Raw genomic sequence first — 18,303 nt, forward strand, 5'->3', positions numbered from 1 at the left:
TAATTCACTATATAAGTACGACTAGATTCTGAGCAACGAGTGCTTGAAATGCTAGAAATTCATTTAATTTGTGGGATATGTTACCAGTTCTTAAGAAGAATTATAACTCTGTAAAATGATAAGAATGATATGCTCTGTAAAATGCGGGTATGATAGTATGAAATAAAAGCACCAAAAATAATGTTGAGCTTTAGCAGAATCAGTAACATATGGAAATTCTCCTGTCTACTATATGTGAAAAAGCTGTTTTAATAAAACAAATACGTCAGTGTGTGTGATAAGAATATGTTCTACTGTGCTGCGTTCTGCTATGAAGATTGTGCCAGGATGTGCCTCTTGTTTAATTATGAGAGGGTTCATGTAATCAGTAGGTTTTGAGATGATGAGTTATTAAGTGTCTATATGAAGGGTTAGTATGCAGGCACAAGACTGACAGTGGGTAGAATAGGTAACCAAAGACAAGGGATAAGCAAGTTATATAAGGCTGATATGATTCAGAACTAAAACTCAGAGCGCTAGGCACTGACCATCCACAGTTTGCCACAACTTTTGGAATCCAACAAAGAAAATATTTAAAAGACTATGAATTGAGTGAGAAGTAGAAAACCTAGTGTGATGAGAAATGTAGTTATTAATAACCTAAAACACTACCTTTAAATAATAATTAGCACGTATATGTGCATGTGTACTGTGCTGTGTTGTACAAACAGGATACCTATGAGGAACTCACCGGGAAGAGGAAGTCTCATCCTTCCATTGACACCCCCCCCCTCCTGCCACCTTCTTCCTTTGTCCTTCCTGTTACTGCCTTTTCAGAAATGTCTATTATAGTTGCCAAGCAACCTCAAAATGGTGTCTGAGAATTTCTTTTAAGTTACACAGTTTGTACATGAACAGATATTGCTTCCACAGTTTGCGTTTTTAAAAACTCCATTTTTAATGTCTAATTTTCTTCCCCTTCCAGATTTGTAGAAAAAATTCCCTAATATTTGGTAACTCCAACTTACAGACTTTTTGATCTCCACCTGGGTGGGTGAGGTGGGGAGAACATGTTTAGGACTAGACTTGTGATGCTTTCTCTTTTTGTCAAGTTATCTCTGAGTTTCCACTTGAAACTACTGATCTGTTTGATGTTCTTCACAGTAATATCCTCACTTCTGAAGAAATGAGCTGTGGCTCATGAAAGTTCATATCCTACCACTAATTTTGTTAGTCTTATAGGTGCTACTGTTGCTCTTTTTCACATCCCCAGGTTTATTTTTGCTAATTAAAAAGTACTAAAGCCAAGTATATAGTATGCAGCTAACTGTAATAAGGTTGATTGTGTTCATTTAATTAAGTACATTGAATACATAAAATGATCATTTTGAGAAAATAGACATTGTGTAAAAAATGGAAAGTTCTTTTTACTATATTAATAGGGAGTGCAAGACAATAACTAATTTCTGGACTTGGATATACTTGGAAATGAAGAAAACAACAAACCAAAGCCATGTACTGCTCTCCAAAGTATCTACAATAACAATCAAAATGTGTTGCACCAGAACATTATTTATTCTCTCCCATATCTGCTACAAATGGAAATGTGCAACACTGGAAACTGGTATCCCCCATCAGCGGTATCAAAAAGATTGTGATGAGATCAGCTCATCCATAAAGTACTGACCTGTCCTTGCCCATCATTGCCAAGGTGTAGTTAAACCGGAGTAGTTAACTGATACTCCTTTTTCTTTGGGGCTGAATCTGAACTTTGGTGGAATACAGTGGAAGGTGCTTCTGCGTGGGGAAATGTTCGTTCTAGCCTCTCCTCTCCATTAGCCAATCTAGCTCTTCTAAATGCTATTCCTAAAGGACCCACATGAACAGTAGGGGTAGTAGGCACCTCTCTCAGTGGAAAAAACAACTTTGGGTTTCAGCCAGACTGTTTGCAAGTGCCAGAGCCTCCCATTCCCCCAAAGTCATCTTGGAAAGACATTGTCCCTTTATAATACACTTGATGCCTGTCAGCTTTAAATTAAAGTAATATAAATGCTTTGAATGGAAGTAGTTCATATTATTCAAATGATCCTTACTATTTCATTGTGAATGTTGGAAGACTTCCTCATAAGTTCTCTATCTTTCACGCTCTCTACTTGATGGATATGTATAAACAATTTCAACAAAAATATTTTTAATTGCTAAGGATATTTACTGTCGTCGAGTGTTTCTACAGCAGATGAGATCCCTCTTCCTTATTTCAGAGGTATTTTCTGCAGTATTTAGTCTTTTTGCATGAGAAATGTCCAATACAGATGAATTTTCATGGTGTATGTCCCATTTCCAGGTTCCTCAGCACCACCCATGTCACCTGTTATATCTCCTAGCAATGCAGCAGCTAGCAGACTGGCTGGACAAGGGAGTGACTTAATTATTCCCAAAGGTATTTTGGGGTCTGAGCAGATAACACCCTTGCTGATACCATACTAACTCCCAACCACAATGATGATTTATGATTTCTTATGCTGCTTTTACTAAGTATAATGCCTGCTTTTTGATTCTATCACTTGACAAATGAACCAAAAGTATTCATCTCTCTCCTCACTCTTTTCCTCCTTTTAAAAGCAATAACCAGCGTTACTGATTCAGAAACCTGCACTTTAAGGATTGATGAACCATATGTTTAAGCTATGCAATTAACCTTGCTGCTATGTCTTCCTTTTTGCTATCAGTAAATAGTAATGTTCTGTGCTCTGTTGTAAATTAATCATTCTCTGCCCAATTTAAGCTATTCATGGATTATTTGGCTTTGAATAAATTGTTTTCTTCTTCATGACTTGACTTTGTAAAAGTGGAGTATTTACTTGGCTACAAATAGGAGTGTTGTACAGACTTCATAAAGTTGCAAGTATATTATGCTGATGGTCAACAGTATGAAGGAATCTCTGAAGTCTCTAGATTTTACAGTTTTTAAAGCCAGATGTGACTAGAACGCTGAACGTACTGTTGTTGCTTATGAAGAGCATTGCAATCAAGTAATTGTGTTAACTGCTCCATGTAAATACATCCTATTTTACAACAACTCAGAGTTGACTTGTATATGGGTCTCAGTGCAAATCAGATTGGTTGCTTCCCCTCTCCCACTACCCCTTTCTTCTACAAGAGTGCTGTCAATTGCCATTTGATTGTGCCCCAAACATGTTCCTGCTAGGTTATGTTATTGTACTTGGCAAACAGTTCAGGTTGTAGTTTTTAGAGCTGCGGGTTGATATGTGTCTCAGCATGCTCTGTCCTGTTTACTAAAATAACATCATCACTGGAGTCCCTTCAGCCCTGGCAGCTCATCTTTGTGCTGGCAAGCTGTTGCTTGACACTTTTTAAAAAGTTTGTATAAGAATTACTGTGAAAGAACACTGCACAGTTTGCAGAAGTGAGAGATGGGTTGTGATTTACTACAGGAAGAAACTTTTTAAAAAACAATTTGAATTTTGTATTTTTGGATTCAATAACCTTATCATGACCTTTCTAAATCCATTAGCATTTTGCTTTAGATTATTTTATGAACTTTGGTCTAGAGCTAGGTTCTACTGCCGTTTCTTGGCTTAAGCATCATGGCAGAGATTAATTTCTATACTTGGGAAGCACTAAAATGATGCACCGTGTGAATTTGTATAACTGTGCACTGGAAAGAATTATTCTGATCTGAAACTTTGTGCACTGATGTAGCTCTTGCTACTTGAAGAAATCTTCTTGTGGCTCTTCCCTCCCTCTGCATTTTAGTGTTTTTGCAACATTCTCCAGAGTCACTATATATATATTTCGTCAAGACTACTTCACACATGTCTTCCAGAACATCAAAATCTGAATGGGCAATGCATCACATAGTAGACACATGCAAGGGCTCTGGGGTCAATTGCAGGTCCCCAGCAAGTGTCCCTGTGTGTTTGGTATCTCTGCATCATGCATTAAGCATCCATCACAATGCCCGCACCATCTGCTGCATGAAATGTGAAGCTGCCCTTAGAAAACTCTTGTGATTGTAAATGAGGGTGTTACAGAAGTAGGGGAGGGGCTGGAGGGAGTACAAATACTTCTTGGGAGTATTTAAACAGCAGTCCCGTACACTCTGTGGGTGTTCAACTTTTATATGGGTCTTTTACTCTCTTTAACTGTATATTAGCTTTGAGGAATTCATTTTAGCTTTCTAATGGGATTCCTTTATAGATGAGTAGATAGAGTGATATTCTCTGTTTTTCCTGCGGCCTGGCCCTGTGCTTGTTTGCTCTAAAGTCACTTAGAATCCACTGTGGCTTGCTTCCTGCTGAGCTTCAGTAGACTCGCAGCCACAGTTTAAGAAACTGGTGAAATGGTCTGTGGTGAATGCTGTATATTGTCCATGCGCCTGGGAATATTCCTAATTCCCCAGTATGCTGAGACAAATATCTCTGTTTCATATTGTGAAAAATGAAGCATTTGACTAACTCAGTAATGTTTTGGGTTTACTTTATTATTAAAAATGCACGGTTATGAGAGACTACTAATTATTTACTTCATTTATATTCCCCCTTTCTCCCCAATGGGGACACAAGATGGCTTACATAATTCTCCTCCATTGATTCCTCACAACAATCCTGTGAGATAGGTTAGGCTGAAAGTGTGTGACTGGCGCCTGGTCATCCAGCAAGCTTCCATAAAAGACTGAGGATTTGAACATGGTTCTCTTACCAGCAGAGGTCTAGATTACTAAAAAAACAGTACAAATGCCCAAGTGATCTTATTTTGAAAGGTTCACTTATTATAATAGCAGTGCTAAGTTTAGTGAGCTGTTCTCTTCAGAATGATATGGAAAATATTTTATTTTGTAGCCTTGTATTTTAAATATTTCACTATTGCAGTTGCATCAACTCGAGTGAATTTTCATTTGTGCCTTCTTCAACAGGCAGTCAACAAATGCAGCAAAGAAGTGGACCAGTTGTTTTAGCAGACGAGGTGAAGAATCCAGCAATGGAAAAACTGGAGCTTGTGAGGAGATGGAGCCTAAATACTTACAAGGTTTGTATTGATTTAATTATTGTAATTTAGTGTCCTGATTTTTTTTGCTTTATGTATAAAAGGTTATGGCAGTTTATCAGAAAGAGAAGTCCAAGTAAGACTGACTTTTTAAAAAAAATCTCCTGCTACAGTGTCCTTTTGGGGGATGGAGAAGGGTTTTGGAAAAGTGTCATGTATGTAATAAGGAACATAATTTGTTTTCAAAAGTTTGTCAAAGATTTTGAGTGTGTCAACTTGTCTTGAGTTAAAATGAGGCAATAGTCATTCGAAATGATTATGTAGCATAAATGCTGAATTTGGAGTGGATTGTATCACTAATAACACTTCCATCTGTGAGATGTTCACAATAAGATCTTAAATTCCATTGTTACATCTCATGGTTTTTGAGTTTGTGGATTTCAAATGTAAAGCAAGAGACAATTTGTGTTTCCATGGTGCTGTTCTATGATCAGGGTAGAGACTTCCTTATGTTACCTTTGAGCAGATTTTTCAGTGAAGTTAATTGCCACTCCTTAGATATATAAAATAATGAGTTATGTCAAAACTCTCCCACCCATCAGTGCTGCTCATATTGTCACAGCTACGTCACTCATACTGATATTGAAGAACTTGATGTTCCAGTGCCTACTGGTAAGGCAGCAAAGTTGAGCTGTCAGCAAAAAAACTACTGTACATACTCCGTGAAGACTTCCAAACTCTGTAGGAAATACATTAATTTGTAAATTTTTAAAAGCCTCCAAATATTGCCCAATGAGGTGTGAGTACCTTTCAGAAATCATAAAATACTGTGAGCAGTCGGTAGAGGTGGGGGGCAAGAATAGGCCTGCTTGAGACACTAGCAGCTTATAGCAAAACTTCCAATCTTTTTAAAGTAGGGCCCACTTCTAAATATATTGTACTTTTTCTGGACCCTCTCCCAATATAAAATACAGGAATCTCAGGCCAGTTAACACTGAGCCAGTTTATATGTTTAATGTTTGTTTATAAACATAGAGTTTTACTGAGCATCAGACTGTATTTCATAGCCATTTTGTACTTTATATAGAAGCAAGCCCAAATTTGCCATGAGCCTCCCAGTGCTTTCTCTCCCAGTGCTCACACTGTTTCTCCTCCCTCCTGGCCTCACAGCCCACCTGTGGGTAAGTTACAACCCACTTTTGGGTGCTGACTCACTCTTTGAAAACCACTGGTCCATACTTTCACCTGGGAAGAGATTGGGGTTGAAGGATTACTGCCATGAGGCATGCATACCACAGTTCTAATTCCCTAGGATATAATGTAGCAGATTTCCAGATCTAATAGAGTAACCTGGGAAGGAAGGATACCAAACCTCTTCAGTTTATGAAAACTTAATATAATTAGCTTTATAGTATAATTTCTTTAAGTAGTTCATTCATGTAATATATCCATTTTCTGCAAGGACTCCAAATATTCCTTGTGTCTGCAGAAATGCAGTGGGCTTTTTTGCACATCCAGAACTGCGTGAATACAAAATGTCATGGAGAACAGTGTACCTGCCGTGCCACCATCCTTAGATTACCTTACTTTACATGCTGTCATCCTATGTAAAAACAACATGCATGTTTCATTCCACTCAGTTGTATCCTACCAACTGAAACCAGAGCTCCGTTAGCAGAACAGAACTCGTGCTTCTCTCCCTGTACACACACAGTTTGTTCACTGCATTTGCAAAATGTCCTTTTTCCAGTAGAAACAACCAATGGATATGACTCAGTATATCTCTGCCAGATAATGCAGTCATCTTTCTCCCCATTTTAGAGGTGAAAGAGTAATGTTTTTCTAGAAAGTATGCATGGATGTTACAGAAGTTAGATATGCTTCTGTGGAGTGAGTGGGACCAATCCTGCTGTTTTAATTGTATTTTCAGCACATGTACAGCTGAACATTGTTACTGTCAGAAGCAAAGCCCCATAAACTACTGTGCAGTCATTTGATGGGCTGTTGACTATATCAAAAATACATTGGTTTGTAAAATTGATTTTCCGTCCAACTACATTAGAACTACTTGAGAGCGAGACAATTTATTTGAATGAACTGGCTTTGAATTGAGTCAAATAATTGGCTTCTATTTTATTTTCTTCATTTATTTAGCCCTATCTAACTTTTAACTCTGACTTATACCAGCATTACATTTTCTTTTGTAATCATTCTAAAGGACTTTTCTAAATGCAATACCTGGTACTGCTTTTTTGAGAGGGAAAATATTGTGAGGGTAGGAGCTATTTTAATCTTTTCCTTCCTTGCCTTTTCAATGGTGTCTTCAAAACCATTTTAATTCCTGCGGGGTGAAAAAATGCCGATCCCTTTACATTTCTTCCAGCAGAGGTAAAAGTAGCTCAGCTGACTATTTTTGTGGTAAGGGGATGTGGGAGGAATGGGTTAAAGAGCTCCTCTGCCACTGTCTCTCCCCATATTTCCCCCAGCGGCTGCAGTCAGAAAAGAATAATAATATTTTAAAATAACCAAAGAAAACATAATGTGTATTTTGTGCCTTAGTTGCCTTTTAAAACAGAATCTGTGTTCAGACCTCTGTCATTTTGCTGATATTATTTTTCTTGAGTTTCTTGTTTCCTGTAAGTCACTGCTTCCTTCATCAGCTATTAAGCCTGATAAAGTTGATAATAAGAAAGTTCATAAAAATTTGGCCATTTCTGTGTACAAGGAGTCATCTTTGTGGAGTCCGAAGAACTGGCACAAGATTTGAGTAGGGACTTTCAAGATTATATCAGGTTTCCACAAGTGACCTGCTGAAGCACTATTGCCAGGGCAGGAAAGGAGGATGCAAGCTGTAGATTGTATCTACCGTTCTGCTGGTGAATGTGGATCTTCCTTCCCTCTTTCCCCAGCAGGCTGCTGTAACCCATGAGAAGGCATTTGTCGGGCTCTGACTCTCGAGGGATGGAGCCCTGGGCTGTCATGCCCTCTCGTGTCTGTGATGCTCCCCTGTCCCCCTTACTGAACCTAAACTCTTCAGAGGAGTAAGGTGGTTGTCTTGTGTTTGATTCCAAAAGCTGGAACCCAGACAAGCCCTTTCTTTAACCTGGCAAAGCCACCTGAAAACCCTTGCTCGGTCCCAAGGGAGTGTTACTCAGAAATAAAAACTGCTGTTTAGAAATATAAAGATCTTTATTAGTGTCCGGAGTCAGGTGCTGCTGCCGACACTCTGGTCAAGCTCCCACCACGCCTCCCCCACGGAAACCACCTGGAGGAGCCGGAGAAGGATGCATGGATGCAAAAGGCCCTGGCTGCAGGAAGAAGTGTGACACTGTGATGAGGGGGTGAGTCGCCAAGGATTCTGCTGGCCAGTGGAGCCATGCCGCAGCCCCAGCAGGCACCTGGTGGCCAGCCCGACATGGCCGGAAGCAGGAGCGAGCCACAGCGTGGGCATGGCAGCAGTCCAAAGATGCACACACCAGCTGGGGCTGTGGACTGACACAGCCATGCCTCCTGGAGCCTCTCGGGGCGGCAGCCAGCCTCGGGCAACGGGTCAACCAGTAGCCAGCCTGCAGGGAACAGCCCCAGTCAGGGGGCGGGGCTAGAGGGGAATGGCCAGCCGGATCCAGGAGTGGCTAAGGGCCGCCGCTGGCCCAGGTGTTGGGCCTCACCCTGAGAGCTGGGGGCTGGATGCCAGGGCAGGGCTGATAGACAGGGGGAGGGTATAAAAGAAGTCTCCTTACCCGGGGGAGGGGGGAGGGAGGAGGTCTGTTCCTGAAGTGAAGGGTAGCCTCCTTAGGGGTCTCAGAGTTGAATAAAGGGCATCGCCCCAGCATGGGGTACCCCAGTTCTGAGGCCTTAAAAAGAGGGAAGCCTGCTGGCCAGGGCAGCCTCTCATGCAGGAGCTGACTAGGCGGCCCAGAAAACAGCAGTCAGGGACAAGGCGGTGTTTCTGCAGGTGGCACCATGGCGGACGGGTGCATGCGGGGTGGGGGGACACCTGAACCTGACAATTAGTTAACAGTTACACAAAAGCAATTAAAATCCAGTACAGTCTCAGCAGATCATCAAACAACAACAAAATAACACTAGCTGTTTTAAATAATACAGTTGGTACCTGGAGTCCAGTTGGTAAATCTTTCCACAGTATACAGCATTTGTTTGAGCTTCATGTGTTTATCAAACATGGTAATAGATTCAAGAAGTGATGCAGCTGTTAGCAAAGCTATCTTGCAGAGTCACGTCAAGTAATGAGCTCATACCTACCTTCAAGGTAACTGAGCTTGTGAGTCTCCCAGTGTGGGACTCCCCAGAAGCCTCAAAGATGAAAATAGGATTCACTTACTTGTAACTGTTGATCATCAAGTGGTCTTCTGTGCAGGTACACATCCCTCCCGCCTTTCCCTGCTGAAGGCTTTTGGCTCCATATATCCTTTGATGCTCTGTGGCAGCCAAGGGAGGGCTGCCACGGAGCATTAGTTATATGCTAGTTTGGCAGGAAGGAACCAGCTCGTATTGAGGGTAGGGGAGTGCCCCTTGCGCTGTAGAAATTGCTGGAAAGCTTTAGAACTTTTGTCTCCATGGGTGGCCTGCCCCTGCGCAGTCCAATGTGTGCCTGCACAGAAGACCACACAATGAACGACAGTTACAGGTAAGTGCAGCCCTGTTGTGTTATCTATCCTGCAGCTCTTATGAAATAGATCCGCATTGCCTATACTTTCAGACACATGCACACATCTCAGAAGATTGAAGGGGCAGATCATCTGAATTGCCTTGGAACACAAGCAGGTTCTTGTTAGAGTAATGCTGACTATGAACAAAGTCATATGGTGATAGCCATGAATTAGACTGGAATAATACTTGAAATTGTATACTGTACCGTTGAACAGTACTTGGTTGAAGAGAAATGGGAATGAAGACAGTTATGTCTTAATTGTTCATTTATCCTAACCCCCTTCTCCAGAGCTCAGGTCTGTTTAAAATAAGGATTAAATTAACCTTTCCTTTTAGATGTTCCATCTGTTAAAAAAAACCCAAAAACAAATGGCAAGTGCTTTCACATTCTTTGTGTCCCACTGCTTGGCTCAGATACTCGTAAACTTAACTAAGTTCTACAGGCTTTCAATTTAGAGGTACTCAAAAGAATAAGTAATGCTGAAGTCATCTGGTCTCTTGTTTTCAGGATGAGTTGAAATCTTTTTAATGAGTTCTTTCCTTCTTGAGCCTCTACATAGCAGCAGTAACCCAAAATGACATTTTTACCCTTTAGCTAGAAATAATGCATGTTATTCTTTGCAGACACAACCAGTTTCAATTTTACTAACTTGCTCTAATTGGCCTTTCACAAAAGATCATTTGCACAAATCAGTGCAGTGTTGTAAAGTCTCCATTTAAAATTCTAGATTTTGAATCTCTGGTGCAGTGCGTCTTAAAGTAACTTATAAGTTACTTTAAGGGCACAACATTTTGTATAGGGGATTTGCAGCTTATAGCCTGTGGGCAAAATGTGGCCTATGAGAGGCTACCAGCTGGCCCCTGACCAAATGTTTCTGCCTCAAGTGGCAGTTACAGTGATGGGTTGCGGATGGTAGTGGAGTGGTAAGATAAACTTAGTTTAAGGCAATAACAAGAATAAGAGCAGCAGCAACTCTGTACTCTCCCCCTGTAAGTGAATGTGTCTGGTGGCTTGGATCTTAGGTTGGTTTCTAACTAGAGATACAGGGGCTGATCCAGTCTTCTGTCATCTTCATCTGTCTTGCAAGCTTCCAATGAAGATAATCATAGTTTTTTCCACCCATCGTTTCAATTTACTAAGCCATACATACTGATGTGTGTAGATTGCACTGCCTGATCTTTCAGCACAGGCTACATGTTTACTTTTTCACAAAACGTCTTGACTTGAACTGCTAATGACACTTTTCTCTTTAGCAATCAAAACACTTAAAGTGTATGCCAACTTGAGTGCTTTCTGTAGTCTTGTAGTGGAATACCCTTCTTGGTGTTCAGTTAACTTTTTTGTTTACAGCTGTTTTATACCAAACAGGATATGAAGGTTCAATAATAGTTTGGGTTTTGGCAGCATATCCTGAGTGTGGGAGAATACATGCTTTCTTGTCTTTCCTTTTTACCTTATCTCTATCTTTTGGGGAAACAGCCAACATTTACCTATAGCATGAATCTTGTGAAATCACACTTAATCTAATTAAGTTCTACGTTAATAGGTCTTTTACTGCAATGTACCAGAAGTATAATGCCAGTTATAGGTTCTGTGTTTGAATACTCTCAAACTAAGTATATTTTTATCTTGACATTCTTTGAACATATATCCCTACCTTCTTCATTCCCTTTCTGGAGAATATCTGTTAGTCATCAAAAGTTACATTCTTGTACATGTTTTAAACACTGTTTTTGGGTTTTTATCATTGCTTATTGGGGTTTTGTACCATAGCGTTTTCTGCTTTATTAGTCATCTAAATGGTTATCTAATTAAATAGATAAATGAGAACCTAAATAATGAGGCATTAAGTGGGATATCCATATTTGGACACTTCTCAGCCTTAAATGAAAGGGGATAGATGTAGAGTATCCTTTATCTGTGCAGAAAAATATCAGGGCTGGAAATGAACTCTTTTCCTTCCACTGGAGGTCTAAGGGCCATACATTTCGTCAAGGAAACCCTTAGTTGACTATGGGAATGAATTGACTAAAGAGAAACAAGAAGCCTGGAAAGAAAGGAAGTTGAAATTAATTGGATGTATAAGCTATTTCATGCATCCTCCAAACTACTGAGCATCAACCAGTATCTTTTACTTAATTTTAAACTCTTGTTTTTCAAAAATTGCAGTGTACTCGTCAGATAATCTCTGAGAAACTGGGTCGAGGTTCACGAACAGTAGATCTAGAGTTGGAAGCTCAAATAGAAGTCCTGAGGGATAACAAAAAGAAATACGAAAATGTCCTGAAACTGGCACAGATCTTGTCCACACAGCTTTTCCAGATGGTCCATACCCAAAGACAACTTGGAGATGCATTTGCAGACTTGAGTTTGAAATCATTAGAACTCCACGTAAGATTTAATTGCATTAGAAATTTACACAAATGCAGGCTGTGTTGCTATTCCTAAATCTGCTTCATTCAGTGTTAAGTAAGATTGGCTACTAACTGATGGCTTCTTTGAAATGAAGAAAATGTACAAAGAATGATTTATTGCCTTGTCTGTTAAACAACTTTGTAGCTAATCTCTACCATTTGTTTTTTATAATAAGCTAGTAAAAAGTATTGGGGTCTATGGAAAGTGTCTTGGCTGCCTGATATATGCAGCAGCATACAGTGGCTTCACTTCTAGTATATGTATCTAAAACAGTCATTCCACTTTTAAAATGGTATATATGCATCTTTATACACAAATTGTTTGAAAGAGCCTTAACAACCTTGAATGAGGAAAGAAGTTTAATGAAGTTTAGCAAGCATTGCCTGTGTTTTTTATGACTGGAGATGGAAATCTTTTGACTGATTTGATAGTACAAGTGTGGTTTAGTATGTAATGAACAGTTGAGAATAATTTAAAAAACACCACCACCATGTCTTTCTTTAACAGGAAGAGTTCGGATATAACGCTGATACTCAGAAACTTCTTGCTAAAAATGGTGAAACTCTTCTTGGAGCAATTAGCTTTTTTATTGCCAGTGTGAACACTTTGGTGAATAAAACCATTGAGGATACGTTAATGACTGTAAAACAGTATGAAAGTGCCAGGTAATGGTTTATCCAATGTTATTTATTGTTAAAATTAAGGTTTTGAGACTCAAGTTATCCTTCTGTTGAACAGTTAGTATGCTCTAATATGAACTAAGTTTGAAATGCTGGATTGGATTCTACCAACTTTTCCACTGGTATAAGAGAGGGCCCACTTTGACCTCTGAAACAGCTGTGCTAAAGATTTTTGGGACATGGCTTTAGTAAAAAAAGCCATGTGGAACTGAAAAAGGTACTTGGGTAAGTTCCTCCCTCTTGGGCCAGTGGTAAAGCTGGTAGGATACACGTCCTTGAGCATGTACCACATGAAGATGCACAAAACAAATTTTAATGCTAAATATTGAGGCTGCAATCTCAACAATGTATTTGGAAGCCTGTAATAGAACCACACTGGGGAAGGCGAATGGCAAACCACCCCATAACAAAAAGTCTGCCAAGAAAACGTTGTGATGCAACGTCCCCCCATGGGTCAGTAACGAGTTGGTGCTTGCACAGGAGACTATCTTTACCTTTTTAATGAAACCATACATGCAGCCATGTTTTGCTTCATTGTTCCCCTGTTGCAGTTCCAATCCTGAAGTTCAGTTAAAAATAACTTGCTGTGTTGATAGTGGGGAACACTTACAAAGAAATTCTGGATGTACAGTAAATACTCTTACTTACATGTAAATGATTTCTACAGATCATGGTCATTAACATTCTCTGCTCCACTTTTCAGTAATTAAATTCTGAGGATTTATATTTTGAAGGTAGAATGGGTACAGACTAGGTCTTCCAGGGGCCCCAGGGGACCAAGTGGGGGTGCAGGGTGGCATGGGCAGTGGGCTACTTACCTCCCACATGCAAAGTGCATCAACATTGTAGCTGTGGGTCTGCAACATGCATGCCTAAACTGTAGTTGCTTTCAAAGTGTAAAACTGCAAGAATTAAGGGGAAAATAAAATGTGCATGTCATATATATAAACTATTTTTTAAGAAATGTGACTGGATGGCTCTATAAATTGTGCAGCTCATGTTAACTTCCTTTTTTCTCAGGATCGAATACGATGCTTATCGCACAGATCTAGAAGAACTGAATCTTGGCCCACGTGATGCCAATACTTTGCCAAAGATTGAGCAGTCGCAACAGCTTTTTCAGATACATAAAGAAAAGTATGACAAAATGCGTAATGATGTGTCCGTTAAATTGAAGTTTTTGGAGGAAAACAAGGTAATTTTTATTTGCTTCTTGATAATTAACTTGTAAATTACCTACCAAAATATCATCTGATCTTTAAATCATAGTGCAATGATCTATTTGGTTTTTTTAAAAAAATTCAGATAGATAACAGCCAAAGTGGGTTTGAATGTATATATTAAACTTAATTTTTTATTTCTACTTCCTCATTTTATTTCCTTGACTTGCCATATATGAACATCATCAAATAATTACATCACCACATTTAGAATAATATTGGCTGTCACTGGTAATATGCCCTATATTTGTACCCTGCTTCTCCCAGTAGTTTGAAGGGGCTTATGAAAAATCAGAAATTAAATAATTGAAAACAGTTTTTAAAATACAATAAAAAGAGCCAAATAAAGATTGGACCCTGGGGGCAAATTTATGGGCCCCCAAAGAAGATGCCCTCACCTACTTTCTGTTATTCCCTATGGGAAAAAATATCGGGGTGGGGACTATCTGGGGATGGAATTTTTCAAGCAAATTTCACCAAAATTTCAGGGAATCTACTGCTAATTGTCCTCTAAAGAACATCCAAGTTTCAGGAAGATTGAACTCAGGGGGCCAATTCTATGGGCCCCTGAACAAGGTACCCCCAGCCACTCTATTGATTCCTATGGTGGGAAAGTCAAAGCATACTCCTGTTGCAGAAACACACTGGGACAAGGCTGCTATGGCCAAAGAATGCTCCCAAATACAAGCTGCACTCATCCCAGAAAAAAAAGCAAATTGAAGTATGGGAATGGAATCCCCTCAGAACCAAAGTGAAGCAAAGGGACCAACATCACATCAGAGAATCACATCTTTTCCACCCAAACCAAACTGAAGCAAGGGATAGTGTTGCAACTTAGCCCAACAGAAGCAACTGAAGCAAAGGAATGCCTTGTGCTTGTGGCTGGGCACCATTTGGTTCTGTTCTGTGGTGTTTTCCCACTGGCTGAACCCAGTGTCTGGCTGCCTTGAATGACACTGGTTCTGTTGGTGTTTGAAAGCCCTTAGTTTTATGGCTTTGCGGGGGAAGAAGGATGTTCAGAGTTGTTACCCGTGTAGTAAATATATTTACCTGTTCATCACATTTACATGTTTTGGGAGGCCTTTCATTCATAGGGTTGCCATAGGTTGGAGGCGACTTGACGGCACATAACACACACACACACCTGTTCATTTATTGGGTTTTTAATTTCTGGCTTCTTCTCTGATAACAAGAAATCTTCTCATTTCACAGTACTTTAACAGAACTTCAGTACTTTTACAGAAATTATGATAGTCGTTTTAGGTTTTTTGTTGATATAATTACTTTTCTTTTAATACTGTTGCTTTTACCTTATTCACTATAGATGCCCTGAGAGAAAAGTGGTTTTGCAACTTCAGATGTTAAGATAAATTGTGATCTGTCTTCTTCTCTGTCTTCACAATGAATAAAAGCTGTACTGACTATGCACTAATAGTCTAAAAGACATCTAGGGTCCTTGACAGTTGGTAGCACTGCCTGTTACACCAGCCCAGTCTGTGTTTGTACAGATTGTACTCCATGAAATTCAGCCAATCATATCCACACTCTTGCAGATGGCTGCAACTTTAAGTGGCAAATATAAGTGATTGGAAGTTTCTGGGATAAATGTCTCTATATTTGTAAATATACAGCTTTCCAATAAATCATAGCTGACATGACATCTTTAAAATGTATACAGCATGGGAAATTAAACAGTATAGACAACAAACTTCTAGCTGACCTCATGTCAAATATCGGTGCCATGAACAATTGGTTATAAATGAGAATACCACCCAAGCTGGTATTGAGACCAAATTTTGAGGTTTTACCCTAGTGGATTTTCAGCAGTGACTTGGGACAGATCTGAAAGATCCTCTACCTTACTAAGGCCTGCTAAACTTTTAAAATGGCTTTGGAGTGCCAGTGCATGCTGGTTATATTGTTGGCCTAGTGTTGCCTGGAAGCATCTATTCAGCCCATAGAGTATCCTAGAATTTGATACGCTCCCTTTGGTTTTGAGGCACATCACAGTGGAAATCCAGGAATTCTGCAGCTCCCTTCATGTTCAATTTTATGTATTTGGATTTCTCTGCAAAACCTTCTTGATTTTCTCTATCTCTAATCTCTAATCTCTCTCTAAGCAACTTGGAGTTGCTTTCAATATTTTTTCCCCAGGCCAGTTCACTTTCTGTGTCAGTGCTAGCCCAAGGAGAACTATGTTTCAAATAGACAAGTGTAATGAGATAAGATGTAGGGTGGGCTCCTCATGTACTCCACTTTGTTTACAGACAAATGCCTTCCTCCTTTACATGTGAATAGCCAAACTCAGGTGTATCATGTCCTTCCCTGACTGTAGAGTATAGAATGTAGGGGTGTGCGCTTCGGGTTTCCAATTCAGGTTTTTAATCCGAATTGGGCTCGATTTCTATAGATTCAGCGTTCCCGAATCAGTCCCAGCATTGCTGAGCCAATTAGGGAATCCCGAAGCAAAGCTTTCTGAAGCATTTCGGAATACTTTGGGAAGCTTTTTGTAGAACAGCAGCACTTATCTTGCCGTTTGCAAAAGGCAAGAAAAGTGCTGCTGCTGCTGCTGCTGCTGCTTTCAAAGCTCCCCACCCTCTTTTTCACCCCATGGGAGGGGGAAAGAGGGCGTTCCTTCTCCTCCCCTTGGATGAAAAAGCCAGCCTGGAAGCTTTGAAAGCTCAAACCAGCACTTTTCAGGGCTGCTCTGAGCTTTCAAAACTTCACACCGGCTTTTTCACCCAATGGGAGGGGGGAAGAGGGAACTCCCTCTCCCCTCCCCTCCCTTTGGATGAAAAAGTCTGCGGGAAATGCTGCTTTGATCTTAGGTGTGCTCTGAGTATTTACAGATCATACTGAAGCAGCTTAAATACCCAAACCCCAAGTGGCTTGCCGCTTCTGGTTTAGGGTTATTCTGGATTTTTTTCCTGCTTCAGGTAAATCCGAAGCAGGAAACCCAAATCTTTTTTGAGTTCACACCCCTAATAAAATGCTAAGAGAATTGGATGTTCTAAATGTGTGGTTCTGTGTTGTACCGAGATGGTCTAATTTATCATGACTAATTCCTTTGATTGTTCCTTAATGTGTTTGTGTTCATTATTATCATGGGATGGGAAAACTTTTGTCCTAAACCCCATTTGGAAAATGAACTATAAACCATAAACCATAACAAATGGGCTTTATTGGGACAATATCTTGATTACTGATTTTCCAGTTGTAAATATGACAAACGAGCATGAACATCTGAAAGAGAAGAAATGATTATCTTAGCGTGTAGATGGCTGAGACAAATTATGTTCATTCCCAGACTGCCGTGCACTAGACCCACTTTGCATGTTGAGATTTCTGTTCATAGGTATGTTCCTAACAAGTCACTCAAGTGGAATTTAGTCATAGGAGTGAAATGCAACTAACAAATTATAATATGAAATGTAGTTCCAAGTCATGTTCTTGTGCCAGCTTGTATACTACTTGGTTATTCAAAATATGGTAATGGATCCTCTATATGTGTCAGTAGGAAAAAAAACAGAAGAGGGGAGGAAAGATGTTGATTTCCTACTTAAAATGGACTGACAGTTCTAGGAAGGTGGCTAACAGTCCTTTGCTTCCTAGGATGTTGAGAGAAAAACTGGTTTGAGGTGCTGATGACAATAGGGTATGGAGGCCCATGGGTGTAAAAAAGCTCTTTCCCTAGTCCAAAAAATCTAGGATCATGGCATGCAGAATTGGTACTCACAAAGAGAGACAGGGGCAGCAGACTTTCTCCTAGTGCTGCTGTCACGGGCTGGGCCAGCCCCAGCAGGGTGGTTCAAGTCCAAACCTTAATGGCAGAGTCTGAGGGGAGTTCCAAGAGCAAAAGCCAGGTCAAACCGGTGGTCAGAGCACAAGATAACGCCAGGAGTGAGTCCAGAGTCCAAGAGCAAGGTCAGGTGCAATCCAAGGTCATTTACCGGTAGTGTCAGGTCCAAAAGCAGGCACAGGCACGGGCAAGGTTCACAGAACACGGAGTGGTTGCAGGCAATAGACACGTTGCTTCCACGCCCGGCAGTTCCTCCAGACTGGCTCTTATAGCCAGGCGTGGTTTTCAGCCAGCTGCTGGGGCTCCATCCTGACACTACTCATCATCACTCTCCAGCAGCTGGCGTTGGCTCAAGAGGCGAGCACTGCGCCGTCTCTCCTGCAGTTCCAGTCTCTGGCGCTGCCTGCGGCGTTCCTTGGGCGTGGGTGAGCCTGGGGGGGTGGAGGCTCTTGGCTGTGCTGCACCTGTGGAAGTCCCTGGCTGAGCTTCCCCTGTGGTGTAGGGGCTAGAGGGTGCTGGTGTCTCAGCTGC

The 18,303-nt window shown here is 40.5% G+C and overlaps 1 protein-coding gene across 4 annotated transcripts in view; it reads left to right on the forward strand.

The window, feature by feature from the left end:
• The window catches only part of ARFIP1 (ADP ribosylation factor interacting protein 1), a 51,505-nt gene that overhangs the window by 22,757 nt on the left and 10,445 nt on the right, over positions 1 to 18,303 (forward strand). For 3 of the 4 annotated variants that reach the window (XM_054990006.1, XM_054990007.1, XM_054990009.1), the window contains 5 exons: positions 2,324 to 2,419; positions 4,916 to 5,028; positions 11,828 to 12,049; positions 12,581 to 12,738; positions 13,774 to 13,948. In XM_054990006.1, the coding sequence (XP_054845981.1) occupies positions 2,324 to 2,419; positions 4,916 to 5,028; positions 11,828 to 12,049; positions 12,581 to 12,738; positions 13,774 to 13,948 (764 nt within the window). The remainder of the gene's footprint in view (positions 1 to 2,323; positions 2,420 to 4,915; positions 5,029 to 11,827; positions 12,050 to 12,580; positions 12,739 to 13,773; positions 13,949 to 18,303) is intronic. The other variant, XM_054990008.1, reaches the window with a different exon arrangement.

Source organism: Eublepharis macularius, chromosome 10 (assembly GCF_028583425.1).
Source record: "Eublepharis macularius isolate TG4126 chromosome 10, MPM_Emac_v1.0, whole genome shotgun sequence".
NCBI lineage: Eukaryota > Metazoa > Chordata > Lepidosauria > Squamata > Eublepharidae > Eublepharis > Eublepharis macularius.